The 22,500-nt window shown below is 34.3% G+C and overlaps 1 protein-coding gene across 2 annotated transcripts in view; it reads right to left on the bottom strand.

Annotated features, from left to right (window-relative positions):
• Nucleotides 1-115: 115 nt before the first annotated feature.
• The window catches only part of LOC137630616 (uncharacterized), a 26,153-nt gene continuing 3,768 nt past the window's right edge, over nt 116-22,500 (bottom strand). The window contains exons 3-14 of one of the 2 annotated variants that reach the window (XM_068362218.1): nt 20,175-20,312; nt 19,026-19,241; nt 16,961-17,083; nt 15,729-15,948; nt 14,839-14,956; nt 14,046-14,126; nt 13,049-13,209; nt 11,240-11,458; nt 10,505-10,748; nt 9,849-9,932; nt 8,503-8,589; nt 116-1,684 (exon numbers count right to left, since the gene is read on the bottom strand). In XM_068362218.1, coding sequence (XP_068218319.1) covers nt 1,180-1,684; nt 8,503-8,589; nt 9,849-9,932; nt 10,505-10,748; nt 11,240-11,458; nt 13,049-13,209; nt 14,046-14,126; nt 14,839-14,956; nt 15,729-15,948; nt 16,961-17,083; nt 19,026-19,241; nt 20,175-20,312 — 2,196 coding nt within the window. In that variant the 3' untranslated portion in view covers nt 116-1,179. The remainder of the gene's footprint in view (nt 1,685-8,502; nt 8,590-9,848; nt 9,933-10,504; nt 10,749-11,239; nt 11,459-13,048; nt 13,210-14,045; nt 14,127-14,838; nt 14,957-15,728; nt 15,949-16,960; nt 17,084-19,025; nt 19,242-20,174; nt 20,313-22,500) is intronic. The other variant, XM_068362219.1, reaches the window with a different exon arrangement.

Raw genomic sequence — 22,500 nt, 5'->3', positions numbered from 1 at the left:
CTATGGACAGAAACATCTTTTTTATTTTGTGAGAGATATTGTACGTGTTCGTATTGTTCTACGTTGGAAATTAAAGAAATTAGCGCAACAGAAAAGAATAATACAGTAACGACTTTATTTCTCTATAATGAAGTACATGAAACTGCTAATTATCTTTACACTATCTACATCTGAACAAGACTACCAAGAACTAGTATCAAATAACACTTTTTCTATGGCTCATCCTACGAATTATTTCTGTAAATCGTAATAAGATAAATAAATGTAGATTAGATTCGCGATCAGGAACTTTCCATTAGAAATGAATTGTGGTTTATATCCTTATCCCAAAGTGAATGATTTGCATAACTCAAGTATCTTTTTCTGTCCAAATGTAACAGCAAATTTTTTCACAATTCTTTTGATTATCAATGATTAGGGTTTATACTTGTGAAATATATTACATTCTTCAAAAGGTTGAGAGAAAAGCTTTGTTATGTCAAACTTCTGACCTAGTTTCCTTAACCTAAGTGTTAAACCACCTAATGTAATTTTCCTCTCTTACGTCAAACCAACTTTAAAACACCACTATGTCTTCTTTTCATTAACAATGTAAAAGCCAATTCACATTAGATACCAACATCCCCAGTCTTACAGACAAAGAGCTGCGCTTTTGATTTATATACAATAGCTTAAAACTCTAACAATAAAATGATCTTAAACTCCAATGTAGTAAAATTTGAAACTATAACACTTTATGAAGCACTATTCTACTCTTCAGCCAATAGTGTTGACATAGTCTCTTACGAAATGCTAAAGGCATCTAGATTTTGCACTAATTCCATTGTTTTATATCTCACTTTTAACAAGTTAGATTTTTCATTTGCAAAATGCTCAACGGACATAATAACCCTAATCTCTTAAAAGTAAAAAGAAAAATGAATCAGCCATGTTTTAAACTCCTTGTTCACAATTGCAATCTTGAGCAATGAAAGCAGAATCTAAAGTTCTTTTCTCGACGAAAAGAATGTTCTTTCTTAAGAGTCACAAGTCACAGTAATTAAGGCTATTCGAGAAAGAAACGTCATAAGAAATAAAAGTCAGTAGGGTTTTGTACAAGTCACCCTCCATGACTAGATCTTGTCCCCTACGGCAAAACCAAATGAGCCGTAGTCTCTCAGCTTATCTTCGTACAGTCACTCACTCTAAATCATAGAAATCCTCAGTGGAGTCCTTTTTCAATCCATTTTCGGCTTCCTTCTTAGATTTCAAGTTTGCCGGACTGGTTCTCTCTTTCGAGTATCCTTCCTCATCATCTTTGTCCGTTTTTTCATTGGCGCCCTCTTTACTGCCACTGCCAGCTTTTGACGACCAGTTTTCTCTCTTGGACGACCGAGGTCTATTGGTCGCTTCGTCCTCGATCTCCTCTACCTGGGAGGTTTCGACGAGGTCCGAGTCCAGGTCCTTCAACTTGCGGTTCTTGGACGATTTCAAAAGATGATCGTCAGAATCCAGAAGGCTGGAGTATGGCCGGGTAGATGACCTATAGGTACAGTATGGAAGATAACAAGAGCGGTACCTGTGACAGTACGGGTAGCGGTGCGATAAGAGGTGAGTCGTCGGAAGTGGCCACCGGTAGTGATGGTAGCGGTAGCAGATAGAACAGTTACAACGAAGGGAGGATCGACCGAGATAACAACTGCATCTGGAATGATAAAAGTTTCTATGATCTAGTAGAAATTACCAAGCTTGGTGCCTGCCTTAATGTTTATTTAAATCCAAACATTATGAATAATGCCCAGAAATGAATATTCGTTCTGTCTTTGTGCCAATAAGTAACAACTCCTGGTTGGATATCATAGCAAACAAAAGCACGCAAACAGTAAATTCTTACTGCCTTCCTTATGGAAATTATAGAGTATAAGAGAGAAATGTCAGACATAAATTCTTTGAGGCACTTACAGAATATTCTTTATCTTTTTCATCTTCTCTAGCTGACGGTAAATATTGATAATTGATATCACTAAGGCTTTTTATCTTACTTTCTACTGGCCAAGGCATTTGAATCAGAACATCTCGTTAGTGATAAACCAGTATGAACGTGTATTTGATCGACCAATACAAGAGCTTCCACCAATCACAATTAACTTTTGGGATAGCAGCTGTAGACATTATCCACTAGCTTTAACAGACAGCCTTTAGCATATGATCCAATCAACCAAATATCTTTTATGCATGTCCTTTCCAGCTCCAAGGAGAACCTATATATTGAATCCTGCTTTTGGCGTTACCAAGGCACTGCAATGTTTGTACACGAATGATGTTAGCTGGTTATGATAATCAAACGAATTACAATATTTTATACAGATGCCACTAGAATAAAATCTGATATTATACAATCTCTATGTATTTCGATAAAGACTTTCTTTTGAACATATTGAGAATACAAAATCCTAACAAACAAGTAAAGATCCCCTATATCTCATGCAAATGAATAACTTATCTAAAATCAGAGGAAGCAAGTAGGTGAAAAATCACGATGAAAGAACATAATACAACCTAATAAGCTTATAATATCGTTTACGTCTTCATTCCAAAGTAGATCACAAAAACTTACCCCATTGAGGTTTCTTCATTTTGTTATCCTTTATTGAGATCAATGTTAAAAAGAGTTTCATTAATGAACTTAGCCATTTAGCAAACATAAATATACTTAACTATTACGAACCTTGTCAACAGAAACTAATCAAGATGAAAGATAATGTCTTGAAGTTGAAAGCAAAGTCTACATGCAGTGAAACGTAACCTATGAACGGTAATAACTAATTGATATTAAGACAAAGTAAATGAAAAAATGACAATGCCAAGATACTGCAATATTTCCTCTGATAAACTTTTTAAATACATATCAAAGATGCAGTTGTTTCTGGAAGCAGAACTTTGGACTCTGGCCAGTTTTATCCTGTATTCCACAAAGAAAAAATACAAATAGCTAGACAGCAGTAAAAATATAAATGAAAACGTCTAAAGTTACCAATAAATAAGGAGAAAGGTTGTCAAAATACAGAGAAAATTATATGTAATATATATATATATATATATATATATATATATATATATATATATATATATATATATATATATATATATATATATATATATATATATATATATATATATATATATATGGTAGTACCTCGGTTTTCAGGTTTAATTTGCTTTGAAAGTGAGCTCGCAAACAAAAAAGCTCGTAGACTAAAGCATATATCCCATAAGAAATAAAGGACATACAATCAAGGAGTTCCAAAGTCCCTTTGTACATATATACACTTATTTTAAAGTATTTTTTAATGTAATTCAGTGAATAATTATAACCGCTGACATCAGAAATGAATACAAATTAATGTTATAATAAAAATAAGAACATTGGCAAATCAATTCATACTCTACCTTTGAGGAGAGTCGTGGCTGGCCTATGAGAGACGAAAAAAGAAAAAGAGAAGGAGTAGGAGGATGGAGTTACTGCTCACTGCTCTGAAGGAGAAATTCTCTCCATGATCACTTTATTTCAAGGTCTCTCTCTCTTGAACAACACTTGCTATCACACTTAATTTACACTTTTTGGATATTTAGTTGCCCTTTTTAACACACAGACATGTTCAATTTTAACAAGAAACCTAACATGAAACTTACCTAGAGGTGACTGCTTCATCTTTTTTTTTTTCTTTTTTCAAGGAAATGCATCATCACGGTCGGTAAACAGATTTGCTCCACGTTCTGCTGAAATCTGGTTGGTGTATTTCTCTAAAATTTGTAGGGTTTCCCACATTCATATTTCCCTTATTTCACTTAGAGCTTCAGCTTTGTCACTCTCCCTCCTCCTCCTAAGTTGAAATCTTCTCTTGAAACTGCACTTAACTCAGCTCTAATACCGTTTTTTTTTTTTTTTTTTTAATTTTTTTTTTTTTTTTTTTTTTTTTTAACAAATGGTGTTTCCAGTAATCATATTACCTTCTAGCGGGTTTTCATCACTCTAGATAAAACAAAATATTTCAGTATTAAGAACATGTAGCCGTTGATTTGCCAATATCAGCACCGGTTCCTAGTAGCCTGATGCTTTGACATCTTTACTGCCCAGAATTGTAACTCCATAATGTAGCTGCTGCAGAACGAATGTACAGTTTTTGCAGGTCAGCCGTATGTAAAATCTTTTCCTTCTTCTTAAAGTCTCTCTTAATTATCTTGAGGGCCATTGTTACAATACTGTTCACTTTAAAATGCACCACAAAATGTCTTCATGATGAACTATAGTAACACAACTCAACAAACAACATGCTGTTACAACTGTACAAATAACGATTCAGAAGATGAGTGAGAAATGTGATTCTTCTACTAGTGCTGCTCGGAGAGTAAAAGAGTAAAGGCACCTTGATACTTGCACGATTCACATCAGCAATGCCACGCAAGGACTCTAGTCAGTGATTAAAGTCATCGTGCGGAGTGCAGAGGGCTGCGAGAAAATTTTGAAATGTTTAAATATTTGGTACACATAAAGGCTCACAAATGGTCCTGCCATGTGCTTGCCACTTGCCTGAACAAATTGCGAGCACTGTGGGAGCTCTGCCCAAAAATTGCCAATGGTGAAAGTCAAGTATATGTTAATACTTAACTTAACCAAAGTGCAAACAAGTAGTGCCACTAATTCTCAATATGTACCAATGCATCTAATTTGGCTGCACATTGCATAGGCAGTGCATACCTTATGCATGTGCAATGCACGAACCGCACGCAAAAATTGCTTTACCTTGCCTACCTCATAATTGGTACGTCTTTCCATGATGCATTGCGCAAATTGCAGGGACAAAAATCGTGCGTAAGTGTCAAGGTGGCTTTAGGCTCTGAACCAGGGGAAGGGTGCCAGCTCATGCGAAAAAAATTTTTGTGTATAATGCCTTTGGCTACTTAGTGACCGATTTCTGTTCACCGCGTGGTAGTCTCATTAGTACTTTTCCACATAGAAAGGTACATACGGAGGGAAATTTTTACTCGCAGACCATTACAATGCTCGTAACCCGATTTGAATTTATATGCTCGTATACCGTTTTGAACTTGTATGCTCATAGACTGATTTGAATTTGTATACACGTATACCAATTTGCTTGAATTTAAAGTTACTCATAACCCAAGGTACTACTATATACGATACCGATTCATAATTAGACTGACCTTAAGAATTAGAACCATACCATTCTTTTTCCCTAAAGTTTTCTATGATTGCTTGTGATAGGATTTCGGCCATAGTATTTTGACATTTGGGCAAACTGATATTCTGTGTGTATATATATATATATATATATATATATATATATATATATATATATATATATATATATATATATATATATATATATATATATATAAAATATATATATATATAACAAATGTATGTAGCCTATACATTGATGGATGGAAAATTATACTATAGAATAGAGATCTCTAACCTACAAGTACTTAACAAAACATTTCCAAACTTAAAACACATGCATTAACCAGAGGATATAAAGACACAAACTAAATAACAAACACCAAAACACAAAGTAATACAGACACAAAAACAAGACAAACAACATAAATTCAAGCATCGTGAAATCACATAAGCTGTTGTTGTGGGAGGGAAATTAAGAAAAGAGAAAGAGATAGGCCTAGAAATAGATAGTCCTCTCTCAAGCATTCTCAATATCCGTGTGCATCGAAGCAAAAGATAATGAATGACCCGGATGCCAATTAGAGCATTTTGAGGGTATTAATTGTCACCTTTAACTTAATATATACAAGCCAATCGTCCGATAATACTCTAAAACCGGAGGTTAGCAAATAATGAATTCCATAATAAGTCTTTTCCCATAATGGATTCATGAAATACATGCTTTTATGACCCCGTTTCCAACTTAATCATTTATTCCTTAAGAATTAATACAACGAAATTTAACCAATTTCATTTGTTTACCATTATTTATATATCAATAGCACCCGAGACCAGTCATAGTGCACACGCACACCGAGGAAAAAGGAGCTCCGTGCTATTATCTTTTTAAAGAGTGCCTCTGATGCTGACAACCTCAAGGAAGGTTGTTGTCTTCTAGTTCACTTTCACCCGCTAACGGCACCCCGCCGGAGGCACCATATCTGGCGTCAGGATTCCTTCCGCAAGCAGCGTGCGTCCTTCATTTACAGACGAAGAGAGTTACGTTATGATTTATTGGGTTACGTTACGAGTTGCGAACTAGATGGATGGCTCGTAAGTTTCCACCTGTGTTTGGAAGCAGGCTGCTTGCAAAAGGCTGTTTGTTCCATTGGCAGTTTAGATTTTCACTATTGACTTAGCCACTAAAATCGAGTATTTCACTAAGTAGCTTTTTCTAAATTATCTTCATCTAGATATACTGATATTTTACTACCATCTTTCTTTAGAAATAAAAGAAGAATTGAAGATGAGTAGAGACAGAAAGAGAGAGAGAAGGAAAGAGAAATTGTGTAAGGAGGAAAACTAAACAATGGTGTGGAAACTCCTAATGTTTGCCCTTCAAGGAGAAGAATACCCCGTTAACTAAGTACATTTCTTGGAAGATTTCTTCACTTGATAAATCTGTTAATGAAGAAGGTGGAGACAGCAGCGTTTGGAATATCAAAACATCAACTTTAAAAAGATTTTGACTTGATGTTTTGATATGAGGGGGTGTGTTTGCAATCCATCCTCGAACAAAAAAGACTTTTTATCAAAACTACAAAGACAGGTGGGCAATCTTATCCCTAGAGAGAAAAGTAATAAGGTTTGCACAAGTCAAATAAAGAAAGATTAAAGAAAAAACATAATAGTGACCCCCATGGTTTGAAAACACCAAAATGGCTTCGAACATTTGACACAGCTTGAAGATTTCTAATTTAAACTGAATGGGAAAATTAACTGAAATTAAAGAAAAAGAAACACAAGAATAGTGACCCAATGGTTTGAAAACACCAAAATGACTTCGAACATTTGACACAGCTTGAAGATTTCTAATTTAAACTGAATGGGAAAATTAACTGAAATTAAAGAAAAAGAAACACAAGAATAGTGACCCAATGGTTTGAAAACACCACAATGGCTTCGAACATTTGACACAGCTTGAAGATTTCTAATTTAAACTGAATGGGAAAATTAACTGAAATTAAAGAAAAAGAAACACAAGAATAGTGACCCAATGGTTTGAAAACACCACAATGGCATCGAACATTTGACACAGCTTGAAGATTTCTAATTTAAACTGAATGGGAAAATTAACTGAAATTAAAGAAAAAGAAACACAAGAATAATGACCCAATGGTTTGAAAACACCACAATGGCTTCGAACATTTGACACAGCTTTGAAGATTTCTAATTTAAAATGAATGGGAAAATTAACTGAAATTAAAGAAAAAGAAACACAAGAATAGTGACCCCATGGTTTGAAAACACCAAAATGGCTTCGAACATTTGACACAGCTTGAAGATTTCTAATTTAAACTGAATGGGAAAATTAACTGAAATTAAAGAAAAAGAAACACAAGAATAGTGACCCCATGGTTTGAAAACACCAAAATGGCTTCGAACATTTGACACAGCTTGAAGATTTCTAATTTAAACTGAATGGGAAAATTAACTGAAATTAAAGAAAAAGAAACACAAGAATAGTGACCCAATGGTTTGAAAACACCAAAATGGCTTCGAACATTTGACACAGCTTGAAGATTTCTAATTTAAACTGAATGGGAAAATTAACTGAAATTAAAGAAAAAGAAACACAAGAATAGTGACCCAATGGTTTGAAAACACCAAAATGGCTTCGAACATTTGACACAGCTTGAAGATTTCTAATTTAAACTGAATGGGAAAATTAACTGAAATTAAAGAAAAAGAAACACAAGAATAGTGACCCCATGGTTTGAAAACACCAAAATGGCTTCGAACATTTGACACTTCTTGAAGATTTCTAATTTAAACTGAATGGGAAAATTAACTGAAATTAAAGAAAAAGAAACACAAGAATAGTGACCCAATGGTTTGAAAACACCAAAATGGCTTCGAACATTTAACACAGCTTGAAGATTTCTAATCTAAACCGAATGGGGAAAATTAAGTGAAATTAAAGAAAAACACAAGAATAGGGACCCCAATGGTTTGTAAACACCAAAATGGCTTCGAGCATTTGACACAGCTTGAAGATTACTAATCTAAACTGAAAGGGAAAATTAACTGAAATTGAAGAAAAACACACGAATAGTGACCCCAATGGTTTGAAAATGCCAAAATGACTTCGAACATTTGACACAGCTTAGAAGATTTCTAATCTAAACCGAAAGGGAAAATTAACTGAAATTCGAAACTGCCAACAAGATCCATCAACCACACGAAGGCCTCAAGAAGGCACCGCCAGCGTGGGAAAGTGGCCTCAGACACCAGGCTAGTGTTGACCGTGATGTATATCGTGATGAGACGGGTAATACCGATTGAGATGAGAGTAACTCGGGTAGTAGCGGTAATGTGGGTAACACAGGGGACAATCCTCCCAAGGGTAATGTCGGTGATGATACCTGGCGAGGAAGAAATACATAGATATAAAGGACAGCTTAAAAATGATGATCTATTGATCAAAGGACATAGAGACTGCGCTGGTATATGGACATAGCTATCTAGCGTACGTAAAACAGGGTTTAAACTTACAAGGTAAATACCTACCTTTGAGGTAATTTACGTGGTTTCAAGGTAATTTTTAAGGTAAGTCTAAGGTAATTTTGGTTTTACAATTTTCAAATTTAAGGAAATTATTATTTCTACGGTAATCTAAGGTAAAAAGCACCAGCATCTAAAGTAATGGCCACATGCTCAAGTTTAAACCTTGGGACAGACACATGACTTTAATTATTTGTTTATATATTAATTTACTCTTATTTATCTTATGTACCTCAAGCAACTCTTAATTAAAAGTTCTAAATAAAGATATTTGATGTAACTACGTGTTATAGATATTTACGGTCTCTATGTGAAGTCATGATTATCTTTTTCCTTAATCCTGCATAACCGAAAGTATGAATTTCATTGGTTGTTTTATCCATGGATTCACTTTCAAAATAATTATGTAAACTACTCCAGCTATTTTACCTTCATAAAGTTATTTGCACGTGAAATCTGTTTTCCATACACATATTTTTTTTTTTAATATCTTAAAAGATAATTTTTGCTTGCTAATAACTGACGTTTTCGATATCAATATATATCATTTTACGGAAATTGATACGAAAAATAATTAGAATCCATAAACGTTTTCAATCAAATCCATAAAAATCTGTCAAAATCCTAAAAAAAAGAAAAAAAAAAATCATCATCGATTAACCTCGTCACATAAATCGTCGCCCGAATTTTTTTTTATATCATATAAGATCACTTTTGCTAATAATTGAAGTTTTAGATATCAGTGATACAATCCTTTATGAAAATTGCTACGAAAACATTAGTCAGAATCCATAAACATTTTAAATCAAATCCATAAAAAAAAATTCAAGCAAATTCCTAAAAAAAAAAAAAAAAAAAAAATAAAGGCTCATCGACTGACCCCGGTACATACAGGTCGTCACCCGAATCTTTTTTTTTTTTTTTAAATATCTCATAAGATAAATTTTCATAATAATTGGTGTTTTATATAACAGTTATAGTCTTCTATGAAAATTGCTTCAAATATTTTTAGTCAGAATCCATAATAATTATAAATCAAATTCTTAAAAAATCAAACAAATGCCTACACAAAAAAAAAAAAAAATAAAAAATAAAAAAATAAAGTGTCTCATCGACTGACCTCCTGGGTACATACAAGTCGTCGCCCGAGTCGTCATCTGAATCCATGTATCGGCGTCGCCGTGGCGTCGGCGTCATGGGACGCCTGCAAGAGAGGATGCCAAGTGAGTGTAGGAAAAGGTGTTGGATCCTTTCTAAGGATTCAGAAGTAGGATGAAGGAGTAGAGGATGGTTTCCCACAGGATACGTTGAGGGGAATCCGGTGACAATGTTGAGTAATGTAGAGGATGTGAGGATATTTATTGGAGATATTTTCGTTTTGTGTTTGTTTTATGATATTGTTTATTTTAAGCGTCACTATGAATTCATTGAGAGTTAACTTGAATATTTGATATATATTCATACATATATACGAACACATCAACAATAAGGACAACCATTTCTAGTCCAATGCAGGACAAAGGCCTCAGACATGTTAATACATGTCTGAGGTATGGCCAGTTTTCATCACCTATCTGACCAGCCGGGATTGATGATGGTGGGAGATTTTCGTCAGATCACTCACAGCAAACCAGCATAGTATGGGAGGCCGTGACTAGTACAGCTTTGCTGATCATGGCGATACGCTCTCTCTCTCTCTCTCTCTCTCTCTCTCTCTCTCTCTCTCTCTCTCTCTCTCTCTCTCTCTCTTACAGACGAAGTCGAAAGGAATCCTACCTATAAGACCTAGGACGTCTCCGAGTCATGGCAGCTGGAGCAGAGGCGTGACTAGCCGGTGGCGAGGGTGACCTCGAATTGGATTGCGAATGTGACCTTGACCCTGGTTCCTCGTCGCCAGAGAGGTCATCATTATCTCGCTTCAATCTCTCCGAGTTCAGATTGGACCGGTCACCTGGTCCTACGGGAGGTCCCCTCTGGGGCGAGAGGGATCGAGCACGCCTTGGTGGATGTCCGTGGTCTCCTGCAGGAGGAATCATCGAAGGTATACAATTAATTCTCCGTAATTATCTAGGGACAAGTGTACGCAACCCATCAAAATCGACGGCTAGCTATTTAGATACTGTATATATGTACACACAACGATTCAACTCTTCTAGCCCCTACCCGTTTCTTAACTACAATACGACAGTTTTTCGGCAATTTATGAGAGATTGTGGTTTCCGAGTGTATCTCTCATGGTACCCCTTTCACCAGGGTATAACCACTACCTCTCCCCTACCTGAGGTACGGGGAGAGACCGAATCGTCATATGTTTGGCAATGCCACTCAGTGTGACAGGAAATATAAATTTATATTTTATATAAAACCAAAACCTTGTTCTACATTATATGAGAGAGATTAGGCTGCTAGTCCTAGGGCTTTATACCCCATGCCTGCTACCCACTCCATCAACTATCTACCAGGTCCCTAATACACAAAATAGGTCAACACACAACGAAGGAAGGGCTTTACCATGCATGAAGGAATCGATATCTGCCAAGTATCTCTTTCTCGGCCGGAGATCGTTAAGGGCTGGCTGGCGGAGGACCTTCAGCGAGGCGTGAGGGTTGTTGGTGTGGTAGGCGTGGGCGTGTGCCCGTGGGCGTGGTGGGCGGGGGAAGTACCGATGATAGGTGCGGCAGGTGGTGCAAGATTCGGCCCCATGCTCCCCATCGCAGTGGGGACACCGTGCTAAAAGAGAGATCGGGATTCCGTGGAGATCACACACATAAAGCAAGTTAGGTGCTGTGGGCGTACACGAATATACATTACATATATATATATATATATATATATATATATATATATATATATATATATATATATATATATATGCATATATATATTAATATATCTAATACATATATATATATATATATATATATATATATATATATATATATATATATATATATATTGATATATATATATATACACACACGTATATATATGTATATATATATATATACATGAATATATATACATATATATATACATATATATATATATATATATATATATATATATATATATATATATATATATATATATATATATATAGGTATATATACATATATATATATATATATATATATATATATATATATATATATATATATATATATGGAAACACATACAGTGCAATCTAAACAGGCAACCTAATATTCTCTTTGCACATACTTGAACATGATTTATGACATGCTCACAACACAGTTACATCACATTACAACTTTAAATTCTAATAAAAGTTACGATTTCAATTGCACATTAAGAGTTGATGTTGCATGCTGAGGAATGTGGCAATGAGATGTTATGAATAGAAGTTGTATATACCTAACTACTTGTTAATCATATACGAATATCAAATAAGGATTTTTGTACAATTTTAGAAAAAAAAAATATACAATTCACTATAGCAAGAAAAAATGTACCTTTATATCAATAAAATTGTGGCTAAACCACATTTTCCATTACTCTTACTAACACTTGACTTTCCTAACTTTTCCCTTCCATAGTTAACAAGCTAACCGCCATAATTCTTCTTATTGCCATCTTCCCTATCAGGTAATGAAAAAAAAAAAAAAAAAAAAAAAAAAAAAAAAAAAAAAAAAAAAAAGAGATGGGAAAATACTAAATTCACAGCCAACATGTTTTTATTCACCATATAATAAACTCTAACATTAGTTATTGTTTATTCATATGGAACACTTTCTTCAACCATGTGATACTTGAATTATACAACTCTACTAATAAGCTCATATCTATTTTTTTCATTTACCTTTGCAACTTCTCTTCACCTTCGCCATAAATAAAACATTATACATTCTATCTTTTATACATTCTTCAACACTATAGCTTCTGAAAATAGGATCTGTATTTTCCAGCCTAATGCCTAAATTCTGCCCCATTCCAAGTTTTTATTTCCTTCTACACTACTAACTTACTGGAGGAAAATTACTTCTAACATGAACAAGAAAGCCTTGATCCAGACATGCTCTTAAATACACGTTTATCTTTCGTCCTACTAAGGCAAAAACCTTTAATTTCTTTCATAATTATCACGAACCAATCTCAACATACTAACAGGTCGACTTAAGTTTTTCTCTCGTTTACTTGGCTCAATATTGTATAGTGTCAATGTGATTGTTTGTAGGCAGGCAGAAAAGCTTGCTACAAATTTACAAGCAACAACGACACAAACACGAACTAACCACGCTTAAAAAAAAAAAAAAAAAAAAAAAAAAAAAAAAAAAAAAAAAAAAAAAAAAAAAAAAAAATTACCAGGTTCGACGAGTTTGACATGAGCGTTGTGACCCAAGTCGTCCTTGGCTTTTCTTCGAGGGTGGGTGTAACGACGTGACCCTTCACCCCCACCTCCACCTCCTCCACCATCAGTCTCACTCGAAGTCCTTCCTCCTCCTCCATGTCTATGACTGCCATACCTGTGATGGAAGGCTAAGCTGGATCAAGGGTACTTGAAATAGTCAGTTCATCGGGATAATCAATAATTGAATATTTAAGGATTATATAAAATTTCAACTGAGCAGGTAAACAGAAAATGAGTATTTATCTATTAATGAAAAGGGTATTTATCTATTAATTTTAGTAAACAGCTAACAGAAATTTTCGCAAAAGAATCATTCTTTTTAATAACAAAATTATTGACTGTCAGAACAATTTGGGGTTCTAATCATGGATTACAAAATTCAATAAACACCAAATATCTATTCACTAATACAATTTGAATCAGAACAACATAAGAATATTTGATATTATCATTACCACATTAATACAGATTTCACCAACGTTAAATGTAATATTGCTCTAAATATGGTTACAAATAGGGGTTGTTGTGGCCTGATTGGTACCGTCTCTGCCTGATGTTTGCCAGACAGGGGTTCGAGTCCCGCTAAAACTCGTTAGTACCTTTAGTGTCTGCAACCTTACCCTCCTTGTGAGCTAAGGTTGGGTGGGGTTTGGGGGAGCCTACAGGTCCATCAGTTAAGTCCTCAGCATCCATTGCCTGCCCCCCCCCCCCCCCCTTGACCTAGCTTGGGTGGGGATGGGGCTTGAGAGTCATCAGCAATCGTTGCCTGACCCTCCCTGGTCCTAGCTTGGGTGAAGAGGGGACTTGGGCGCTGATCATATATAGTCAGTCTCTAGGGCATTGTCTTGCTTGCTAGGGCAATGTCACTGTTCCTAACCTCTGCCATTCATGAGCGACCTTTAAATCTTTAAACTGCCACATATGCTTCATAAATATGAGTCTCTTCCTTACCTGCTCGGTATAGATGTCCTGGGAAGGTCACTCAGATTACCTGTGCTCCGAGACAGGTACCGGCTCTTAATTCCGACGTACCTGGTGGGGGTGGTAATGTCAAAGGTCACTGAGAGGGCCAACGATTCAAGAAAGTAAAGGTCATCTGAAGGTCATGCAAAGATGGAAAGGTCAGGCGGTATCAACGGCGTTAGATAGTTGACAAGTAAATTATTATTGTTTTTATTTTGGATAAGGTCATAAAAATTAATGATACGGATGGAAATGTTACCAGCCTGAAACTGTGGGGAGTTCTTATTTTTTTATTATTATTATTACTATAGTATTTTGTTTCCTATCGTTTCCATCCGGCTATATTAGTTTGTATATTTTTTTTTTCAATAAATAATAATAATAATAATAATAATAATAATATTATTATTATTATTATTATTATTATTATTATTATTATTATTATTATTACTATTATTATTATTATTACAAGCTAAGCCACAACCCTAGTTGGAAAAGGTGGATGCTATAAACCCAAGGGCTCCAACAGGGAAAAATAGCTCAGTGAGGAAAGAAAACAAGGAAATAAATAAACTACAAGAGAAGTAATGAACAATTAAAACTAAATATTTTAAGAACAGACAACATTAAAATAGATCTTTCATATATAAACCATAAAATCTTAAGAAAAAAAAGAGAGGAAGAGAAATAAGATGGAGTAGTGTGCCTGAGTGTATCCTCAAGCAAGAGACCTATTTAATAAAAGAGGACATTTTATATTATTTTAAAAATTTAATTTAACCTGTTGTTATTTCGAGTAGGAGACGTTGGTATCCTAGATAGAAGGTCGTCATCGGGTCGTCGGTAGACGAAGCGAGGGCGTGGCCCATCCTCCCTGGTCGCCGAGCGACTGCTCTCTCCTGCGGGTGGAGAGAGAGAGAGAGAGAGAGAGAGAGAGAGAGAGAGAGAGAGAGAGAGAGAGAGAGAGAGAGAGAGAGCAACTTGAATTAGACAGCTCTTGGGCAAGTTGTGGGTAATTTCATGATGTCAGGAATCATAGCTAATTTCAGAATTGTTGTATTACTACATTGGCTTGTTAGTAATACAATAGGATATAAAATGGTATATATCAATGTATTAATCATAATTAGCACTAGAAGAGTTGGAAGACCCAGCCCTACATGGCTGAGGACTATGAACCGCTAAGTAGGAGAGGATGAATGGAGGAGTATTGAATTAAAAGCTCAAGATAGAGACGACTGGCAAAATCTAACCAAAGCCCTTTGCGTCAATAGGCGTAGGAGGAGATGATGATGATATATCAATGTAAAGGGGTGTTATAAAATTATTTGAAAAATTACATAGTGGACGTTATGTAATGGGGAAAAATAACCAAAAAATGATGTTATAAAATTGGGCAAGATATAAAACGAATGTTACAAAATAGGATATAAAAACGTAAGTGGTGTTATGAAATTTATTGAATCATTACGAATGGGGACTTTTTAAATTGAAAAAAAATACAATGGGTTATTATAAAATTGGATACGGTATAATACGAATGTTATGAAATGGGATTAAACAATTTCAATGTAAAATGATACCAAAAACTTATGAGGAAAAACCGTCAGAATAAAAGAAAATCAAATAAAAAATCAAGAAACTAAATTGTGAAACACAGATTCAACTCACCATGTCTCGGACTCCTCTGCAGAGGGATAAGCTCTTCCTCGTGGCCTGGATTCCCCCTCATCCCTCCACCACCACTGCCTCCTGCTCCTCCACCTCCTCCTCCACCACCACCACCACCTCCTCCACCACCTCCACCACCCCCTCCTCCAACAAGCCCTTCAGTAGACGTCCCCTCCTCCCGATTTTTTCCTTCATCCGGGGAAGTTGCTCTGTACACAGCCTGCAACAGAGTCATTGTCTTTGTTGAATTCCAGTTGATTCCTTAATTTATTCACTGCCTGTTCATACAAAGATTTATTTTCAGCAAAAATAGTGTACGCTAACAGAATTAAACCTAAAGACATAGCAGATTACGTTAATTTATCTTTTAAATATAGTATATTTAGGTTTACCATTGGACAGTAAATTAATTTCCCGCTGATTGTCACCAATTTCATTATCTTTATCATTGCTTTAATAGCAATATTATAAACAGGATTATCATTACAAGTGAGAAATTCAAAATCAATTTTCAGCAAAAACTGTGTAGGCCTACGCTGACAGAATTAAACCTAAAGACTGATAGCAAATTACAAGTGAGCCATTATTATTTTCATTATCTTATTTAATTTTCTAATAGCAATACTATAAACATTATTGCCATTACAAGTAAGCTATTATTATTTTCATTATCTGTATTATAATTCTAAAATCAATATTATAAATAATATTGCCATTACAAGCGAGCCATTAAACATTGACCAAAATAAATAGCAGTTATCAAATAGACCAGACACAGGTGTAAACAATGGTCCAGGCAAGCGATCCTTCTACGCCACAGGAAATACCGAAATCCGCATTCTTCTTGCTCAAGACGTGAGAGCAAGGTCTCTTCCATGCATTCTTCCTCACTGTCCAGTGCTTGATCCAGGAGAGGGGTGATACTCATATTCTTTTGTGGTAATAACGTGAAGAAGTTCATTTATGAATTGGAAAGCTTTGTCGGTTGCGTTCGGTTCTATTCTCGATTACAGTTTCTAATAATAATAATGATAATGATAATCATAATGAAAATGATAATAATAATAATAATAATAATAATAATAATAATAATAATAATAATAATAATAATGATGATGATGATGATAACAACAACAACAACAACAACAACAACAACAATAATAATAATAATAATAATAAAATAATAATAATAATAATAATAATAATAATAATAATAATAATTAATTTTTTACCTTCGTAGCTTTATTTTGAGCGTGTCCGAAGCTAACGGTATCTTGCTCACACTGATGGAGAGGAGTTCGAGTCTCGCTCACACTGGTGCGCGTTGAGACTTCGATTTTGGGAGAGATGATGCCCTGTGGATTAGACGAGATCTAATGTTGGAATATCATGTAGGATTTATGGATTCCTGGTACATCTTGCACTGACGATGTACATCCTGTCACATCCTAACTGCGCAGACATCCCTCCCTACACTATAGTCAATTCTTTTTAGCGAGGCAGATTTGCACTGACTCGCAGGGGTACCCTTTAAGCTCTGAAAAAGTTTCCTGATCGGTGATTGGTTGGACAAGATAATTCTAATCAATGAGATAGCAGGAAACTATTCCGAGCTAAAAGGGCATCGCTACGAGTCGGTACAAAAGCGCATCATTAGAAAAAAATCAGTATAGCTGTTTGGTTACCCACCGCGCAGTAAGTGTGACAGGGTGTACTTCCTCGGAGAGAGGTGTGCCAGGAATTCGTGTGTCCAGCTGTACATCAAACTGGCTTAGCAGGTTTTTTCTGTGTTTTTTTTTGGAATTAAAATCTCAAACATTGCATAATGCAAATAGACATAAAAATGTGTTCTTCGAATGAGACAAGGTCTACCAGAATTTTCTGCCTTCCAAATATCTAAAATAAAAAAAAATAAAAATTTTCTTTTTTTCTTTTGCAAGAAAGTGTGCAACATATGTGAAATTTATCTGAATGAATTGTAATCCTGTTAATGAAGAAAATGTCCTTTAGGAAATTTTTTTATTGCTTTATCAAAGAGTAAATGGTTCTGGAGTTATTAAAATATAGTTTTAAAGAATAGTAATAGCTTATCCGGAACGATATTTCAAACAGAGTTTTAGATAAATCTTAGAGCTCCTAAAAATATATCGACTCAAGAATCATGCTTGAAAACAGTTTCTAAAACTGTAATCACATATATTTGACATCTGTTGTAATATTCGAAGATACAATACGACTTAATCCAAGTGCTTCATTGATAATAGCTATCATCTTACAAGCGTAAAAATATCTCGATCTTCCCATTGGCACCGGTAGTATTAGCCTTTTTTTATGAATGTAAGAGCACACGATAGTCACATGTTATTGATAGATTGCGTAATGTCATGAGTAGAAGCTGATCGTATACTTTTATGAATGAATGCGTGTATGACCAGCACATGGTGTCGATATCCCCTTTCGATAGAGCAGACATTCATTCAGAATGTTACACGAATGTATTTATACTGGGACCTCTTCACAAAACCAGTCTTTACGGAAGTTGTGAATAAGGTCTATTATGGAATCTCAAGAACTCAAATATATCGTAGGTAAATCTACAATTCAGCGAACTTTTTCTCAAGTAAAAAGTTAAAGATAATTTATCTTTAATATTATATAATTTTCTTTTCTGGAAGGATTATAGCAAAAGTGATTGGCCAAGGTTTCCTTAGCGAACAGACTTACAGTGCTTTAATATATTCAAATGTTGCTTTAGAAATGTGTTTAAACACAAGATGATTAGCAGCCTACACTTTAAGCATGATAAAATAATTATATTACCAAAACCCTTGAAATTTTCTCAAATACTTGTTTTTAATATTTTTCGAATTTTGATATGCTGGCATGATATAAAAATTTAAAGAAATTAATTAGTTATGTTATTTAATGCCTGGCATAATGAGATAAAACTAGACCAAATTATTTTCTTCCACAATATCATATAACTAATATGAAGCTGAATTTCCTCTTGAATAACATTTCATTTGTGAGTTTATGATTAAATTCAGTAGAAACAAAAATCTAAGTGGAAAGTCCCCTCTAAGTCATTATCAACCAAAACAACTTATTGGAAAGACCGATGTAAGTTTTCAGTCGATACAAAACTTAACTTTTCAGGGCAAACTCACTTAGAAATTTCCAGTTAACTTACAATTAAGTAGAACAACTTGCAGTCAAGTGACCATAGTGAGAATTCACTTCAGACAAGCAATTCATTGTCAATCCACATTAAATTTCTATCAACGACAACCAACTTACAGGAAAGTCCCTCGTGGGTTCCATGAGCAGATCAAGATCCACCCCGGAGTAGGAGAGGCGCTCGGCTGGTCTCGGGAAGAGGAGGTCCCTGACGGAGGACTCGAAGACGGCCAGGACGGCTTCTCCCGAGGTCTCCTCTTGGACCAACTCTAGATACACCGTCTCGGCCTCCAACACCCTCTCCAGCACGCTGAGGTTGTTGACACCGACGAATGTCTGAAATCCGATGTCATTCTGGTTAGGATTTGCTCTGTCCCTTCAAGGACGAGTTCTCTGACCATTGCTATTTAGTTTTATTCAGTTTCCCTTCATTGTTCTGGTCTGTTTTCATTTTCATTGTCATCTATTCTACACTTGAGGAAGTTTATTCAATAAATCTAAGTTTTATTCAGTTGTCTGCCCATTATCATTTAGTTTTATTCAGTTGTCTGCCCATTGTCATTTAGTTTTATTCAGGTTCCCTTCATTGTTCTGGTCTATTTTCATTTTTTGTCGTCTATTCTACACCTAGGAAGCTTATTAGGTAAATCTATGTTTTATTCAGTTTCCCTCCCACCTTCATTATTCTGTTCTGTTTTCAGTTTCCTTTATTGTCGTCTAGTCTATCTCTAGGATGTTACTAGGCAAATCTATGGTCTTTCTTGCCATTCTTCATAGTAATAAATTCACATTCGAACACTTGCACAAGGAATCAAATCAAAGATTGAATTCAATGGCAATACTAATAGGTATTTTTCTAGAATAAGATGAATGAAAAAAAAAGAGAAGAAATGGTTATACTAGTACTCAATAATCCTAATATTTTAATGTCCAGAATAGTTAAAAAATCGTCTTTAATGTAAAGTGCTTTTAAAACCTAATTGATATAGATATGATTTTACTTTATAAAATATTATTTTACAGCAAGACACCAAGTGGGCTTCGTAGACTAATGCCCTTTCCTTACTTTACCACAAGACACCAGGTGGTATTTATAAACTATTGTCCATTCCGTACTTTACCATATGACATCAAGTGGGCTTTATAGACTTCTGTCATTTCCTTACTTTACCGTTAACCCTTGCACTATTTAATCTTTCTTACATGAACGAGTATTTCACAATCCGGACACAACAACTGATACAAATAAACAATGAACCTCGTACTCACTCTTTCGAACTTGAATTTCTCATGGTAGAGTAAAGGGAAGACAGGAGGAAGCTTATTGGTGCGCGTGTGGAAACCCAGAAGACACACCGATAGGGAGCACCGACCCCTACCGGGCAACCACACGCCAGGACAGGAGACCTGTGGGAGGAAATAAGGCGTTAGCAATAGCTACAGGAACTGTTGTTCTTGCAAATTGTATAACAATATGATCAAGTTTAGGTTCTTACAATTATACAATCCGAATAGATTTGATTGTGGAAGTTTCTATAGGCTTGGTATGGAGCACCGAGTAGCAATCTTGGCCCTTCTATTGGCGCCCTAATAATTGGTCATCTATCTTATACTCTCAACTAACATGAGTAGCCTATGACAATTATAATGACGTACAATTTAGAGGTGTCTGTAGTAGTAACAGGTAAACACAAATCTGTTCAGGAGACCTGTGAAGTACTATGAAATGAGAAATGACACTAGGAACTATTTTCCCTGTTGGAGCCCCTGGCGTTATAGCATCCTGCTTTTCCAACTAGGGTGGTAGCTTAGCAAGTAATAATAATAATAATAATAATAATAATAATAATAATAATAATAATAATAATAATAATAATAATAATAATAATAATAATAATAATAATAATAGCAAAAGAGGTATCAGCAGAAACAATAATGATATTAGTAACCAATTTAGACCTAATAATATATTATAATTATTAAAAGTTGATCATATAAAAAAAGGTGTATAAAGATTTTTAAAGTGGCTGATTACTCATTACATTAAATATTTTAAAAGCACAAATTGCTACAGGTGTACTTTCTGATTTTTTTTTTTTTGGCAACGGTTTAATGATGTTTTTCTTTGTTTTTTTAATTCATATCAAAGAATTATACGAATAAATGGGATAACTGGACCTCTTCATTAATACGTTTAGATATATGTATATATATATATACATATATATATATATATATATATATATATATATACATATATATATATATATATATATATATATATATATATATATATATATATATATATATATATATATATATATATATATATATATATGTAAACATCAACAAATGCAGCTGTTTCTAGTCCACTGCAGGACAAAGGCCTTAGACGTTTTCTTATTCATGTCTGGAGTTTGGCCATTTCATCACCACGCTGACCATTGTAGATTGGTGATGGTGGGCGACTTTAGTCTGATCACTCACAGCAAACCAGCCTAGTATAGGTGGCCCTGACTAGTACAGTTTTGCTGATCTTGGCGCTACACAAACCCTTTCGCCACGTTAAGGTAACTCCACTCAGAAAGGGATATACTGTATATATATATATATATATATATATATATATATATATACATATATATAATTATACTGTATATATATATATATATATATATATATATATATATATATATATATATATATATATATATATATATATATATATATATATATATATATATATATATATATATATATAGATGTCAGACCTATACCTGCTATAAATATTTACTCAGTTATGGAATTACTTTTCCTTCTTTTATTGGTGGTAACCAGTCCAGTTACTAACCCTACCTAAAGTTCCTTGGATTCTCATCGATTAACCAATGGTATGGCGAACATGTTATTCACGACCTCAAAAAAAAAAAAAAAAAAAAAAAAAAAAAAAAAAAAAAAAAAAAAAAAAAAAAAAAAACCATACTCATTCAAATACACAAATTATTCAGACTTACTTTCTCGAATAGACAAATGAGTATTCATACATATTTCCAGGGTTGAAGGGGATTAAGAAGTTGAGCCTTGGAGATATTACTTAATCAAATTATATTTTCAAAATCGTAAACAGATTGGATACAGAAAACTAGGCAATGATATGTTCATTTACATAACTATTCGTTATTAGCTAACAGTAATTAATGTTCCTAAAATAATACTTTTGATGGATTAAAACTGTCCGCACGCAAATTTCATCGTATTATTATTATTATTATTATTATTATTATTATTATTATTATTATTATTATTATTATTATTATTACAACTAAGCTACAGCCCTAGTTGGAAAAGCAGGATGCTATAAGCCCAAGGGCTCCAGCAGGTAAAAGTAGGCCAGTGAGGAAGGGATATAAGGAAATAAAATAAATTACAAGAAAATTATTGAACAATTAAAATAACTTATTCTAAGAACAGCAACAAACATTAAAATAGACTTTACACAAATAACCTAAAAAGGAACTTATGTCAACATGCTTAACATGGGCATCAATGACCACTGTTACGATGTCAGATAATATATAATAATCAATCAATTAAC

Source organism: Palaemon carinicauda, chromosome 38 (assembly GCF_036898095.1).
Source record: "Palaemon carinicauda isolate YSFRI2023 chromosome 38, ASM3689809v2, whole genome shotgun sequence".
NCBI classification, from domain to species: domain Eukaryota; kingdom Metazoa; phylum Arthropoda; class Malacostraca; order Decapoda; family Palaemonidae; genus Palaemon; species Palaemon carinicauda.
The sequence above is the reverse complement of the archived record's forward strand: the minus strand, read 5'-3'. Positions and strand labels throughout refer to the sequence as shown.